The sequence below is a fragment of the Elephas maximus genome, chromosome 4 (genome assembly GCF_024166365.1).
Source record: "Elephas maximus indicus isolate mEleMax1 chromosome 4, mEleMax1 primary haplotype, whole genome shotgun sequence".
Classification (NCBI taxonomy): domain Eukaryota; kingdom Metazoa; phylum Chordata; class Mammalia; order Proboscidea; family Elephantidae; genus Elephas; species Elephas maximus.
Window position 1 is genome coordinate 121,918,639 of NC_064822.1, and position 13,933 is coordinate 121,932,571.

Here is a 13,933-nt window from a genome sequence, read left to right on the forward strand (position 1 = left end):
CTTCTGACATCACCCTGGAAACACCAACTCTTCACTAACTCTGCAGATGGCAACTTCAAAGTCTTTCAGCAAGAACACTTTCACAGGTTGAAAATAGTTCAAATCTGATGAGAGCCTCATGACAGAGAAGTTCATGTCTGACTTTTTATAAGTCTTGGTTTCAAGAAGAGGCTATTTACAAGCCATGAAATCCCTTGGAAATAACAGACTGGAGTACCTATTCTGAACAGTATAAAAATCTCCCTTCAAGATCACCTCAGGAGTTAAGTTTCTATGCATATGTTCAATGTAATCAGCCTTGAGGATCACTTGATTTATCCTTGGTTAATGGGTTACCTACAAAAAAAGAAGAAAAAACAATCAATATTACACAGTATTGCTATAATTTTACAACTAAACACAATTTGGTATTATAAATCAAAATTCTAGTCTTTGCTTTTAAATAAGCTCCTAAATTTTAGAAGACTATGGTATTCAGGTATTTACAACACAGAAGAATAAACCTTTTTTTTTTTTTCACTTTATCATTTCACAATATTTTTAGAGCTGAAGTGAGGAAGACACTTTCACAATTATCCAGATGACTCCAACTGTGACCAGGATGTTCTGAGCTGGTGATATTAGCCCTCTTAGATGCATAGAATGATTCCAGAATCCCTGTTATTTACACAGGCTTGGTGGACACACCCAAGGATCATAAATAGTTTATACCAGGCCTCAGTGAAGAAAGATCTTCGTTCACAGGCATACAATCAGACTATATTCTCAAAAATGCTCCTGGGGGTTTGCTCTATACAATTCATCATCAAATAGCTTAAAAATTGAGTGCTTATTTGTCCAATTATATTTCAGAAAAATCAGTTATTCATGAGGTCAAAACATTGGGAGGAGAAAATAATTAAGGATAGTATAATATTATAAAAAAATTTTTTTTTTTTTATACCTAATTTAAAAGTGACCAAAACCTGTCCTAAACTTTATTAGGGTAGTATTATCAATGCCATTATAAATGTTATTGAGAAAGATTCACACTGACTTTTCATACCTACTAAAGAAGGTTTTTGCACAGAAAAAGCATATTAGATAGATACAGTACCTGATACATACACATATACATACGTACGTACCGAAAAAACCAAACTCATCGCTGTCGAGTCAATTCCAACTCATGGCAACCCTATGGATACGGTAGAACTGCCTCATAGGGCTTCCAAGGAGCAGCTGTTGGATTCAAACTGCTGGCCTTTTGGTTAGCAGATGTAGTTCTTAGCCACTGCACCACCAGGGCTCCTATACATACATACATACATATATACATACATATATACTCCTACTGTGTTCCTGACTTTCTAGTTCTATCCGAATATCAGAGTATTTAGACAGAGTTACCTAGCAGTTCATTTCCAGTAGCGGCTTATAACAGAAAGTAAGTTTTTAAAAATTATTATACATATTTTGGTTATATTCCATTAAATGATATAGCTATTAGTTCTTTGATAAAACATTTATGGAAAGGCTGATTTTTGTTTGTGTTTTATTTTGTTGCTTTCTGTTCAGCTACGAAAAAGAGAAACATTGATAAAAATGATGTTCTTTGCTTTGTTCTGCCAAAGCTAGTCTCAAATTATACTACGAAGGGAAGATATAAAATTCAAATATGTGTTTTATGCATGGAAGCAGCCATCTTATTCCTTTGGTCAGCCTCATTCCGGAGGAAAGTATCTCTGCCCCAGTATTACTTGAAGTGTCTTACTCCTGTACACAGAGGAACCACAGAAAGAATTAAACTATAGTTGAAAGGACACAAACACATGAAGGTCACAGACCTGCTGACCTTTAGAAAGCATGGGTGCAGGAGTCAGCTCGGGCAGAACGGCAATCTCATTGTCAATTGGCCCGCCATTCAGTGATCATTTTATATCCGTGATATGAAGGGCTCCCAGATAGAGTATCAGTGTAAGAATCTGGGTAGGAAATCTGGACATCCTTGTGAAAAATATGGATACATTTTTTATGGTAAATTTTCTCTATAAACCCCAATTTACCACAAACTCTGATTTCCATTGACTGAGAAATGTTCACCTGCCTTTTCTGAAAATTCTGTTTTTAATAGGAAAAACTTTGAAACACAATATGGGGATCATAGTTCCAAAACTAGTGCTTGAGATGCCAGGAATAGAAAGAGAGACAGAGGGAGAGAAAACAAACGTTTTTGGCTAAGCAGAGATTCAGTTCTAGGCACCTGAAAAAACGTGATGCAATGATCTCTAGCCTCCTTGAAAGAAAGTGGTATGTCCTCTGAAGCCATTTCAAGCCCAGGTTCTAAGCAATCAATTGGCAGCTATGGTAGGTGCATTCCTATCTTCACTACAAGCTGAATATTTGATACTGCCAGTTTATATAAAATTAAGGAGTGATTCTCTCAACTATTTATATGTTAAAGCTTTGATTTCACAAATTTTTTAAAATAGAAATCCAAATTTATTGGACAATACCAAAGGCTTCTGTAGCTAGAGTATTTCTGCATTTCTGTCAAGGGAAAAAAAGAATATATATATTATACATATGTATATATATATATATATAAACCCATTGCTGTCAAGTTGATCCCAACTCATAGCGACCCTGTAGGACAGGGTAGAACTGCCCCATAGTGTTTCTAGGAGTGGCTGGTGGATTGAAACTGCCAATCTTTTGGTTAGCCGCCAAGCTTTTAACCACAGAGCCACCAGGGCTCCATATATATATATAGGTACACAATCCATAAACTCAGGAATATCATAAATGTACATTCTTATTCTACTGTTTCTATCTGTTGAAATAATTATTTAAAAACAACATTTAAGCCTGACTTAAAAAAGTAATTTTGTAAATAAGCGTGAATTCAAACATAATTAAAATGACCTTTTTCCACATTCCAATTTTACATACTATTCCTAATTAATTAATCCTAAAGCTATCCTAGCACTCTTTATGAGATGAAAAGTAAGGCAAAAATCATTTCTAATACCAGATGGAAGTGGCAGATCTGTTTTAAATTTAATTTTTTAGGTTATTCCATTTTGATCAGAGGATACATTGGGGTTTGCCATGTAGAGCACTAGAGTTGGGTCAGTGTAGCTTTCAAACTGACCACACTGGCGGTGTAACTTCTGTGATCCTGTTTCCTCATATGTAAAATGGGGATAATTCTGTAAACTTCACAGAGTTGCTGTGAGGATAAAATATTATGTTTATGAACACACTTTACTGTCAGTTCTGAAATACTATAAAAATAAAGTTTTTAATTTATTGCTTTTTTTTTTTTTTAATGCAGACATTTTTAAAGAGAGAGCCGCTGAAGTAGAATGAAAAGATCACACTAACAAGCAGTCAGTTAAGGTGGAGGACTGCATTTAACGGATTCAGACAAAGGCTAACTAATGTCTCGCCATTTTCAATGTAATACATGTATGAACACATATGAACATGTACAAGCACTCTCTATGACAACCTTCAGATGTGTACCAAATGAAATCACAAAACCAAAGATTTAAAAATACGTAGGAGATGACTCTGAATATAGGTACATTACTACCAATTGAAGTCACCTAATATGTAAGGGTTTGGAAACCCTGGTGGCATAGTGGTTAAGTGCTATGACTGCTAACCAAAAAAGGTCAGTTCAAATCCACCAGGCGCTCCTTGGAAATTCTGTGGGGCAGTTCTACCCTGTCCTATAGGGTCGCTATGAGTCAAAATCAACTTGACAGCAACAGGGTTTTTTTTTTTTTTTTTGGATGTAAGACTCCATATTTTAAAATGAAATGATCTAAAATTTAATAAAGAATCAACCTTTTTATGGTTTATTTGCTCATTAAACAAGTACAAGTGACCCAAGTTTAAATTCTGGCATGCTGGAGGAGGGGCAAATTAAATGTTATTTTACCCTTTGTAAGGCATAAGCTGCAACCTCCTGGTATACAAGAGTTGCTTAAGCAATATTTTATCCAATCCAACATTTAAACTGTATCTTTTTTAAGTTTTACCTTCTAAGGAAGATTTTCAGCAAATTTTCAGTAACTAAAAGCAGATGGTTTCAATAAAGCCAGTTTTACAGGATGGGGAATAGCATTTGCTACCACGAATGCACGCTGTCTTCTGGTTCTGAGGGCAATAGATATAATATACTGCGTGAGCAAGAGAAATGGTCTTACAATCGTTATTGTTATGCCTTGAGCTTCACACTCTACAATCACTATCTCGGTAAATTTGCCTTTCCAGAGGTAATATTTTACACAGCTCTTCTTTTTTATGTAAATCTTATTTCTGTACACTGCATACCAGACAATTTGGTAAGCAAAACTACTTGGCTGCTGAACACAAGCAAAAATGTAACAATATTAATAATAATAACAACACCAAGCTAATCTGCGGACATTAAACAAAAAGCACTAATTCTTACAGGTGAGAGCATCCATTTTTCCCCCAGTCCAATAGGTACAATTATAATGCCCAGATTAGATTTCTCAAAAGTTCATGCTAAAATCATCTTTAAGTCTGTTTACCAATTTAAGTTGAGAAAATAAGACCAGCTAAATGGTTATCAATTTAAGTTCAGAAAATCCAGCTAAATAAAACATACACCAGCTCCAAGCTGACTAACTCATGCAGACCTTGACTAACTCATGCAGACCTTGAGTGTGTCAAAGTAGAACTGTGCCCAATAGGGTTTTCACAGGCTAGTTTTTGGTAAGTAAATCACCAGGCCTTTCTTCTGAGGTGTCTCTGGGTAGACCTGAACCTTCAACTTTTCAGTTAGCAGCCAAGTGTGTTAACTATTTGCACCATCCAGGAACCCCAAAGGGCACAAAATATTAGTTACATTTGAAATGAAAAAAAGTCATTTATTTTATACTGGTTTCATTTTATATTTTAAGGGTTATGAAATTTCCTCTGCCTATCTTCAATTAAGTTCAAAGGATCAAAAGGAAGGAAATTCAAGAATCTCTTCTGCCCTCAAGTGTAAAAGGTGCTCTTACAAAAATTTTAAGGTTATATAGACTCATGAAGTCTATAATTCCTTTTTTCTCCCCCTGTCCAAGTCATACTGACTAAGTTATCAATAGAAGACAGCATATTATGGTGAGCAGCATAATGACAAAGAGAGTGGGCTCTGAAGGCAAACTGCCTAGGTTCAAATCCCCGCCTCTCCACTTTCTAACACTGTGGCGTTGAATAAATTATTTAAACACCCTGAGCCTTAGTCTCCCAATGTGTAATACACGGACGGTAATATTACCAATCCCCATATGTTTGCTATTACGATTAAATCAGATAATCCCTGCAAAGTGCTAGTCCCAATAAATGCTCTATAAATATTAGCAGGTGGTAGCAGTAATAATTCCCAAACAAGAAACAAAAGGTGGTATGTATACTTCTCATTTCTCTACAAACACTGACTTAATTAAAGTTCATTAGCTGTTTCTTATAGTAACTGATCTTGCAATTATTGCTTTTCATATTCTTTTTAATAAAACAAGTCACACATCAAGACTGAGGCATCACTGTTTTGAGAGGTTTTGGGAAAGGCCTTGTCTTTTTGGGCAAGGTGATAAAGAGTCGTGGTTAAGAGGTTGCACGCTAGAGCCAGGTTGACTAGGTCACCCTCAGTTTGTCTGCTGATGAGTAGCCAGGAATATTATTAGTACCTGGAGTACCTGGATAGTGCAAATGGAATGGAAAGGTTGGAGGCCTGACCCAGAGGCACTTCAGAAGAAAGGCCTGGAGATGTATGTCGGAAGAATCAGCCACTGAAAACTTTATTGAGCAGTGTTACTCTGAGACACGTGGGGTCACCATGAGTCAGAATCAACGTGAGAGTAACTGGTACTGGTTATTAGTATTTAAATCATAGGATTGTATGAGTTGAGGAGTAAATAAGAGATAAAGTGTTTAGAACAATGTCAGGCATGTAATAAGCACTATATAATTGTTAGCTTGTTATACATTTTTAGGCAGTGTTGAATTCCCAGTTTTCGCTCCTGATTACTTCTAAGCTTAAGTTACTAGTCTTCTTAGGCACTTCACTCTTTCTTGTTCTTTCTTTGTCTTTCTAATGGGCCAGCTGCCTTCAGATTTTGCATGCAGGATATTCATTTAGGAAAATAGTGCTGCCCTTAAACCACCCAGGCATTTAAAAATATAAGCGGTATGCAAATTTAAAAAAAGTTCTTACTCATTTTCGATGGTTCCTCTAATATTACCGTTTTTCTTTAATTGAGTTCTATGACATAGCCCAGATTTTTTTTAAATCTCAGTTGTTCAGTTGGCCAGTCCACATACATTTGTGAAATTACTGCCAAATCTCCACAGCATCAATGTGAATCTTACATGATATTAGCTTAAACCACAAAATAAGATATTCTCTCCTCCAGTGTTGTCATTAAAATCTTGTTTTGAGGAGCTATTAAACAATGTTTGCATCCCTATAACTACAAAGTGAGTCACATGTACCCAATATTAGAAAAAAACTATGAATCATGAACACCGCAGTCAACTCCATTAAAAAAGAGTTAAGTTTTCACTAAAATACCCATGTTAGGAGAAACGCATTTGTTTTTGGACTAATGAACAGTATTTAAACAATTGGAAGGCAAGGGATATTGTGGCAATATTTCTGAGGGGCGTCGGTAGGTTTAAATGCAGTTCATGTCCAATCTGTATATGTATAATACAGCTGTTTAATAACATCACAAATAGGCACCATTCCAAACAAGCATTCCAGTAAATAAATTTAACTTATTCAATAAAGGTATAGGGAAGAATAGAATACAACCATAATCCTAAATGCTGATATGAATGAACTTTTCCTTTCTTGGAATATAATTGTGGCCGTACGGCAAATGTATTTTTTTAATGGGGCTCTTACGAGTACGTGAATTAAGCTCTTGCCTCACATTTTGTGTACTACATGTGCAATTAAAGCGTCATTACTCTGCTGTAGCAGGTTTTCTCATTTAAGCTAGCGAAAAGCTGCTGTTAAGTCGGTCGTAACTGTACACGAACGCACTTGCTCTTTCTTAAAGCACTTTGTACAGTGAGGTATTACAAAATGCAAGACACTTGTTGGTATGCACAATTATGCATGAGCAAGCTGACCAGACAGCTTTTAGGTACCCATGAAGCACTCTAAAAGAGGTCTGATGGTTAAAGTGTTTGCCTGCTGACTGAAAGGTCAGTGGTTCAAACCTACCAGCCACTCCGTGGGAGAAGGATGTGGCAGTTTGCTTCCCTGAGGATTTACAGCCTTGAGAACCCTATGGAGCAGTTCTACTCTGTCCTATAGAGTTGTTATGAGTCGGAATTGACTCGATGGCAGTGGGTTTGTTTTTTGATTGGAAGCACTCTAAGGCAATGACATATTAATCACCTTCATAAATATGCCCACCCATATAAAAAATAGGAAACCCTGGAGGCGTAGTGGTTAAGTGCTATGGCTGCTAACCAAAGGTTCGGCAGTTCGAACCCGCCAGGCTCTCCTTGGAAACTCTATGCGGCAGTTCTACTCTGTCCTATAGGGTCATCGAGTCGACTCGACGGCACTGGGTTTGTTTGTTTGTTTGTTTGTTTGTTTGTTTTTTCGGTTTTTATACTTTACTCTCACGGTGATGAAAGTCATTCCTATAGACCACTCAAAGTGTTGTATTTTCATATCACAGTTTAATGTTCCCCTCAAAGAACTGCTGGTGCTGAGTTGGCAGGAACATTCCCTTCAACACTTGGGGCACCAAAGGCTACCTGTTTTAATATTTTAGCTAGGGTCAATATTTCCACTAAATGACCTTTATTCTCACATATCCGTTCTATAAATTCTTGATAAGTCTAACAGGCTTTGGTGATTGGAAAGGTATTCCTTAAAAACATTTCTATAGCTAACCAATTAGATTTAGGTGTGACTCAGTATGGGTCACAGTGTGCAAGCAGAAAATGGAAAGAGTTCCTGGTCTTGGCATACACTCTTTCTAGACTTCTGATGGCTCTGCATTTGAGCAGACACCTAGTCAGATGCAACAACCAGGGCACCAGGTCTAAATGAGCAATGGTGGCCTTATTCTGATAGTCAGGAGATCAGAGTTATATACCAGTTTTGCTACTTACACTAATATCGAAACTTTGGTCAAGTCACTTAAAAACCAGTGAATCTCCAGGGTATTTGTTAAGTGAGACAGTTGGACTCAGTCAGCTTCTAATTCCCTTTTAGCCCCAAATTACTAGGATTTTCTTAAGAAGCACTAATTCCAAATGGGATGAAACTTTGTCCTGATCACCCATATTCATTGGCGGTATAATCACTGTGTAGACTTAGCTTTTCTAAAAAGCCTAATCGTTATGTTAGAATGCGGAACTAGTGAGCGCTTACCACCGCCACAACATCTGTCGATGGCTTTCAGCTTCCTGTGCTGTGCAAACGAAGATCTTGCCTGGAAATGAATCTTTTGAACAGATGGACCTGCGCTATTTCTTGGAACTTTGAAAGCTGTACAGTGTGCCTGCCATGAACTCTTCTACGTGACTCATGAAAGCAGATGACTGTTTGCATTGCCATTTACGCACATTCATACACTCAGAAGCAGATCAACCCATTCTCTCTGAATAACATTCACTGTTAGAAAAACAGGACATTCCCTGATTTCTCTTTGGGTAGCTCATCAGTTCCTTTGAGACATTAAGGAAATTTGTCAATTTCCTTTTTCCTCTGGCCTCCCTACCACACACACCTTCTGTTTGTTACAGGTAGAAAATTCCAAAAATTAAGGTAACAGTGAAAGGCAACAGTAGAAATCACTCAGAAACAGAAAAAAATATATATATATAGCCAAAGGAAAGGAAAACAATTATTTTCAAGGCCGTGAGGAAATCTAAGTAGATTTTTTTTTTGTCTTGATCCCACATACCAGCATATATCACACATTTTTAGAAACAGTTGAGATTTGAAACTCAGTAGGAATGCACTTTACCTGCTAAATTTGATATTAGGTTCATTTTTTTTAGACTCACCTCTCATTTATAAAGGAATAATTTGAGTTGATAGCTTTTATCCACTTTTTGCCATGAAATCTTACTTCAAAAGTTTATATTTCATCAACTGTCACAGTCCCCAAGAATTTCGGTTTCACTATATATGAGGGCTAGCAGAAGTAAGCAGTAAAAATTGTGTTTAAAAGATGAATGTAAGATAAGTGAAGTTTTGGGAGAAGAAAGGCTGAAACTTGTAAGAAATGTGTCGTAGTAGCTCATAGATTACTAAGAGAACAAAAATGTTTTCTTAGCTTTCTGGTTGGTTTGAGTTAAAAATACAAGTGGGTCTCAGTAACAACTTTCCCTTGAGATACCTGCCTGGATGAAGAAGACGTTGCTGTCACTTTGCAAAGGACTTGGTGTATCTTGGGAAAAGACAAAGCTAGTACCAGCAGTTTTTCAGAGCTTGCCTAAGGCAGCACATACTTTGTCCTCTCCATCCCTATTTTCTTCCATTAAATTAAGTTTTGAGATGATCATTGCATATGTGGTGGATCTTATTAAAAACAAACCAACCTCCCTTTCTGTAGATTGCTGTAAAAAAGCTCAGGATATAATCACTTTAACGTCCACTTAAAATCCATTTCTGAAGAACAGGGCAGCATAGATGGTGGCCTTTAACATGCTGGGTGGTTTTGTTTTATCATTTTTCTATCTCCCAGATGTAATCCTCCCTTGGTTTTGCTAATAATAATAGTCACAATCCAGTAGTTCCAAATTTCTAAAGTTGACCAAAATATCAACCTTTAAATCCAGCTGTTTATAACTGCTTAGATGCTGGTATGATACAATGTATTCAATTATGGGGCAATTTGAATATATAATGAGTGGACCAGTAAGCAAGAATACAGTCTTCATGTGGTTAATGGAGATTAAAGGAAAGCATGATGGCTTGGTAACTTTTTGTGCTAATCTTCAAATTAATACGCAGGTTGAACACTGACAGAGGTGCTAGAATACATCCAGAGGTTTATATTATCTATTTCCTATTCTGGGGAAAGAAATATGCAAAATGCAGAGCCATTGTAAGGTGACAATATAAGGTTCACCAGGAATAACATGTTGACTCTTTGTGGCCAATTTAATTCAAATTATGGGCCTCATATTAGTTCAAAGAGTAACCTCCACCTTTTCTGTTTTATAAAAGATAAGTTAACTCAATGCCTTTATTTACTGTCTAGTGAGCTAATTCTTTGCCTCCTGGTACTTAAAGGTGTAAAGTTCATCTTCTCCCCTTAAAACCAGGGACCCACAATGCTAACAGTAACTACAAGAAAGAGCAGACCACAGTTAATCCTGTTAACATGGTGTACACACCTGCTGCTCTCGGAGAAATAAATCGAGACGAGAGCCCATGTCTGGAGTTTTTTGAATCTTTAATCCTCAAGGAAACTTCTGCCCCTTCCTTAGAATCCGACCAACACTAGGATTCGCCACAACTAGTGCTCCAACGTGGAGCCAGAATTTTTTTGAATGTGGAAAAATCAAAAATTGTCATCAGGCACAGCAGAAACCTTCTCTTTCTACTTCTCCATTCGAACTTGAAGAGTTCTACACGTTTGCCTAAGGAACAAACACACGTCAGGGACTCCACTATTCAACAGAATATTACAGGAAGAGAACCTGGGAGAGAGGCAACACTTCAATAAGCATAAGGGGACAGCAAGACAATAACTTCCTTTATCTCCAAAAAAACTTACAATGGGGATACCTTTGCATCTCTTCTAGAGGATTATATACTCTTAGGACATTATTTTTAATTTCTCAGAAACACATACCCATAAATGGGACCTAAAATAGGTCATTTTTGTGAAAAATTGGTACAAGGACAATAAGTACTTCTCACAAATATTTTGGGAAGCATTCTGCACAAACCTAAGGAAAAAAAGTTCATTAAAATCAAGAAAGAAAGTACACACAAATTAAGACATTTAACATAAAAGTGTAAAAAAAGTTGTAGAAACAGTATAATGTAGTAATATTTGATTAAAATTTAAGTATCTCATATTTGCAATTTTAACCATTCATAGGCATCCCTGAAAGTCCATGCTCACAGTAATTTATAATTTAGAGGCATGAATGTTAATCACACACACTTTAAGGCTGGTATATTAGGGACAAGACACTTAACCCATGTATGGGACTAGCCACCTAACAGCATTCAGTTCTCAGCTCAGCTTTGGTGTTCTCTACTCAGTATCAGTTGTGTAACTCTGAATGGGATCCATGGCATTTTTTTCAGTTGTAATTTGTAATGTTAGAGATAAATCAGAGACTATAGTGGTATTTTGGATTTTTAGGCATTCATGAATTTCTCAGAAGGAATTGTTTCTGACTTTCAAAAATTTGATTTACCATCTTTCTTTTCCAAAGTACTCCAGAGATATCAAAACATGTAGTATTAGAATTCCAAATATTTTAACAATAATTTAATACTTGAGAGTATTATACATGAATAATAACAATAAATAATAATAAATCATATGGAGGAGTGATTAGTAATTTAGAATCAAATGGCAGAGGGCTTACGAATCAAAGGTAAAGATCTGTTACACAAATTTGAGAGGTTTGGATGCTTAAAACCAATAGCAAAGAGAAGACTAATGATGTAATTGTATGAACAGATATTTCCCAGTTTTAAAAAAGATTTTGAGCCTTAGAGCAATAGGAACAGGCCCATTTTCCCCATCACTGCTAACTTTGATCTCTCCCTGTCTACCACAAAACTAAAGACTAGAACATGATTTGAGGAAGAGCAGAACTTTTGAGTTCAGGTCACTGTGTCTACTTGACTTTATCCAGATATATCAGAGCCAACGCATTCATGAAATGGGTCAGTCACGGCTCATCAGTGGGCACAGATGACTGAAGATAAAGTGTGATGCTCAAGAAAGTTTAGAGGAGCTTCAGATCCTTTAGAAAAGGCAAAGAATGGATGAAGAAATACACCACTTACATATTTCCAATCCTTCATTTTCTCAACATTGTTCAAAGACATGAAAAGTCTTTCAGGGAATGTTCTTTTAACTTCATATATCCCCACTAAGTATTTTAAGAATGATAACATAGCTTTCCTTCCTAGCTTTTATTTCTCATCAATTCCTAAATCCCAGTCATCTCTCTAATCTATTCCCTACTCTCTAACTGGCTGTCAATACCTTAACTGAGGCCTTTATTCAACCTTGTTTGCACAATTTAAAACACTTTCTGATTTGTCTCCCTAATTTGTCTGGTCACTGACATTTCCTTTTCCTCTTTGCCACCATCACCCTAAAAAAGAGAAATCTATAATAGTTTCCTGTAGGCAGAAATCCAAACTGTTGCCAGTGATATGTAAGGTCATTCATGATTAGACCTCAATCCACCCATCTTCATCTCTCCTTCTTCCCAGCTCCCCCCATAAACACACATATGCTTAACTTCAGTCATACCTATTTCAAAATATGTTCATGTATTCATGCATATTCATGCTTCCTTATCTTTGTATATATTTTTACCTTTGCCTGAAATACTCTTCTTTCAATCCCCAAGAGAATGTTACCATTTCTGAAAAGCCTTCGTAATTCATCTAGCCAGCACGTCATCTATACTTCTATTGTAAGGCTTATCTTATCATATTATGATCATTTACTAGCTTGTTTGTTACTCCCACTGAACTGTACTCCCACTGAGGTATTGGAACAAAAGAATATTAGTTTCCATTTTGCTTCCTCAGTGCTAAGCAGCAATCCTGACATACAGAAAAAGTCTAACGTTCATTGAATGAAAGATTGAATCAAGGGATGGATGGATAGGTGAATGCATGGACGAGTGGATAAATAAACAAATAAATGAATGAATAAATATAAAGGGGAAATCATAAGTAATTTCAGAAGGGAAAGTAGGTTATTATTTGGATTGTCACTGAACATCAAGGGGAATGATTAGGTGACCCAAAAGGTCAGTTCCTCCCTTTTTAACTTCTGGGATTGTTCCCATGATTCTGTGGTTTCAGAATGTGAAATTATAGATCTGCATGGGTGCTGACATTCAGCCTCATATTTCTATCTCAAATATTTAAATTTATTCTCATTTGGAAAAGGTCTGATTTTTAAAACAAAATTAATTCATGAAAATAATAATGCAAGGCGATAATAGCAATCTGTGATGCTTTAATTGGTATCAGACTAACCACTGGGGATGTGGAAAATGTCCAAATGGATACATCAAGGTTGATGCTAGCATATTCATTACAGTTAATATTTCATTTAGAAATTATTCTAATTTTTTAAAAAATGTGCTTCTGCTCTCTTGAGTAATTTCCATACTGGTGCTTAACACTGTCAGGAAATTTTTCTCATGAAATATTTCGCAGTGACAATGATCCTACACCTAGGTATTACATGCTCACTTGACATCAGATATGATGATGCAAATAAAATATTATAAAAGTTCCTATAATGAAACACAGTCTACAAATACCACAATGACGGATTCACCCCCAAAAAATTATGCTTTCAGTTGCACAAAGACACACATGCCCACACACACACACAAAATTACACACTCTATACTTACATTGGAAACCCGGGTGGCATAATGGTTAAGTGCTTTGGCTGCTAACCAAAGGGTCGGCAGCTGGAATCCACCAGGTGCTCCTTGGAAACTCTATGGGGCAGTTCTACTCTGTCCTATAGGGTTGCTATGAGTCGGAATCAACTTGACGGCACTGGGTTTGGTTTTTTTTTATATATACTTACATCAGGATAGCTGAACCCTTTTTTTTTTTTTCCAAATATAGAAAATGGTGTTTTAAAAGACAAAGATAAGTTAATTTTTGCTTAGCAAAAGTGCTGCAAATTTTCCAGGTCTAGACTATAATGCCAAAGATGGA

General features: G+C 36.4%; 1 protein-coding gene across 1 annotated transcript in view; it reads right to left on the minus strand.

Annotated features, from left to right (window-relative positions):
• Positions 1-324: 324 nt before the first annotated feature.
• TAFA2 (TAFA chemokine like family member 2) overlaps positions 325-13,933 on the minus strand; it is a 162,957-nt gene continuing 149,348 nt past the window's right edge. The window contains exon 4 of the mRNA XM_049881582.1: positions 325-336. Coding sequence (XP_049737539.1) covers positions 325-336 — 12 coding nt within the window. The remainder of the gene's footprint in view (positions 337-13,933) is intronic.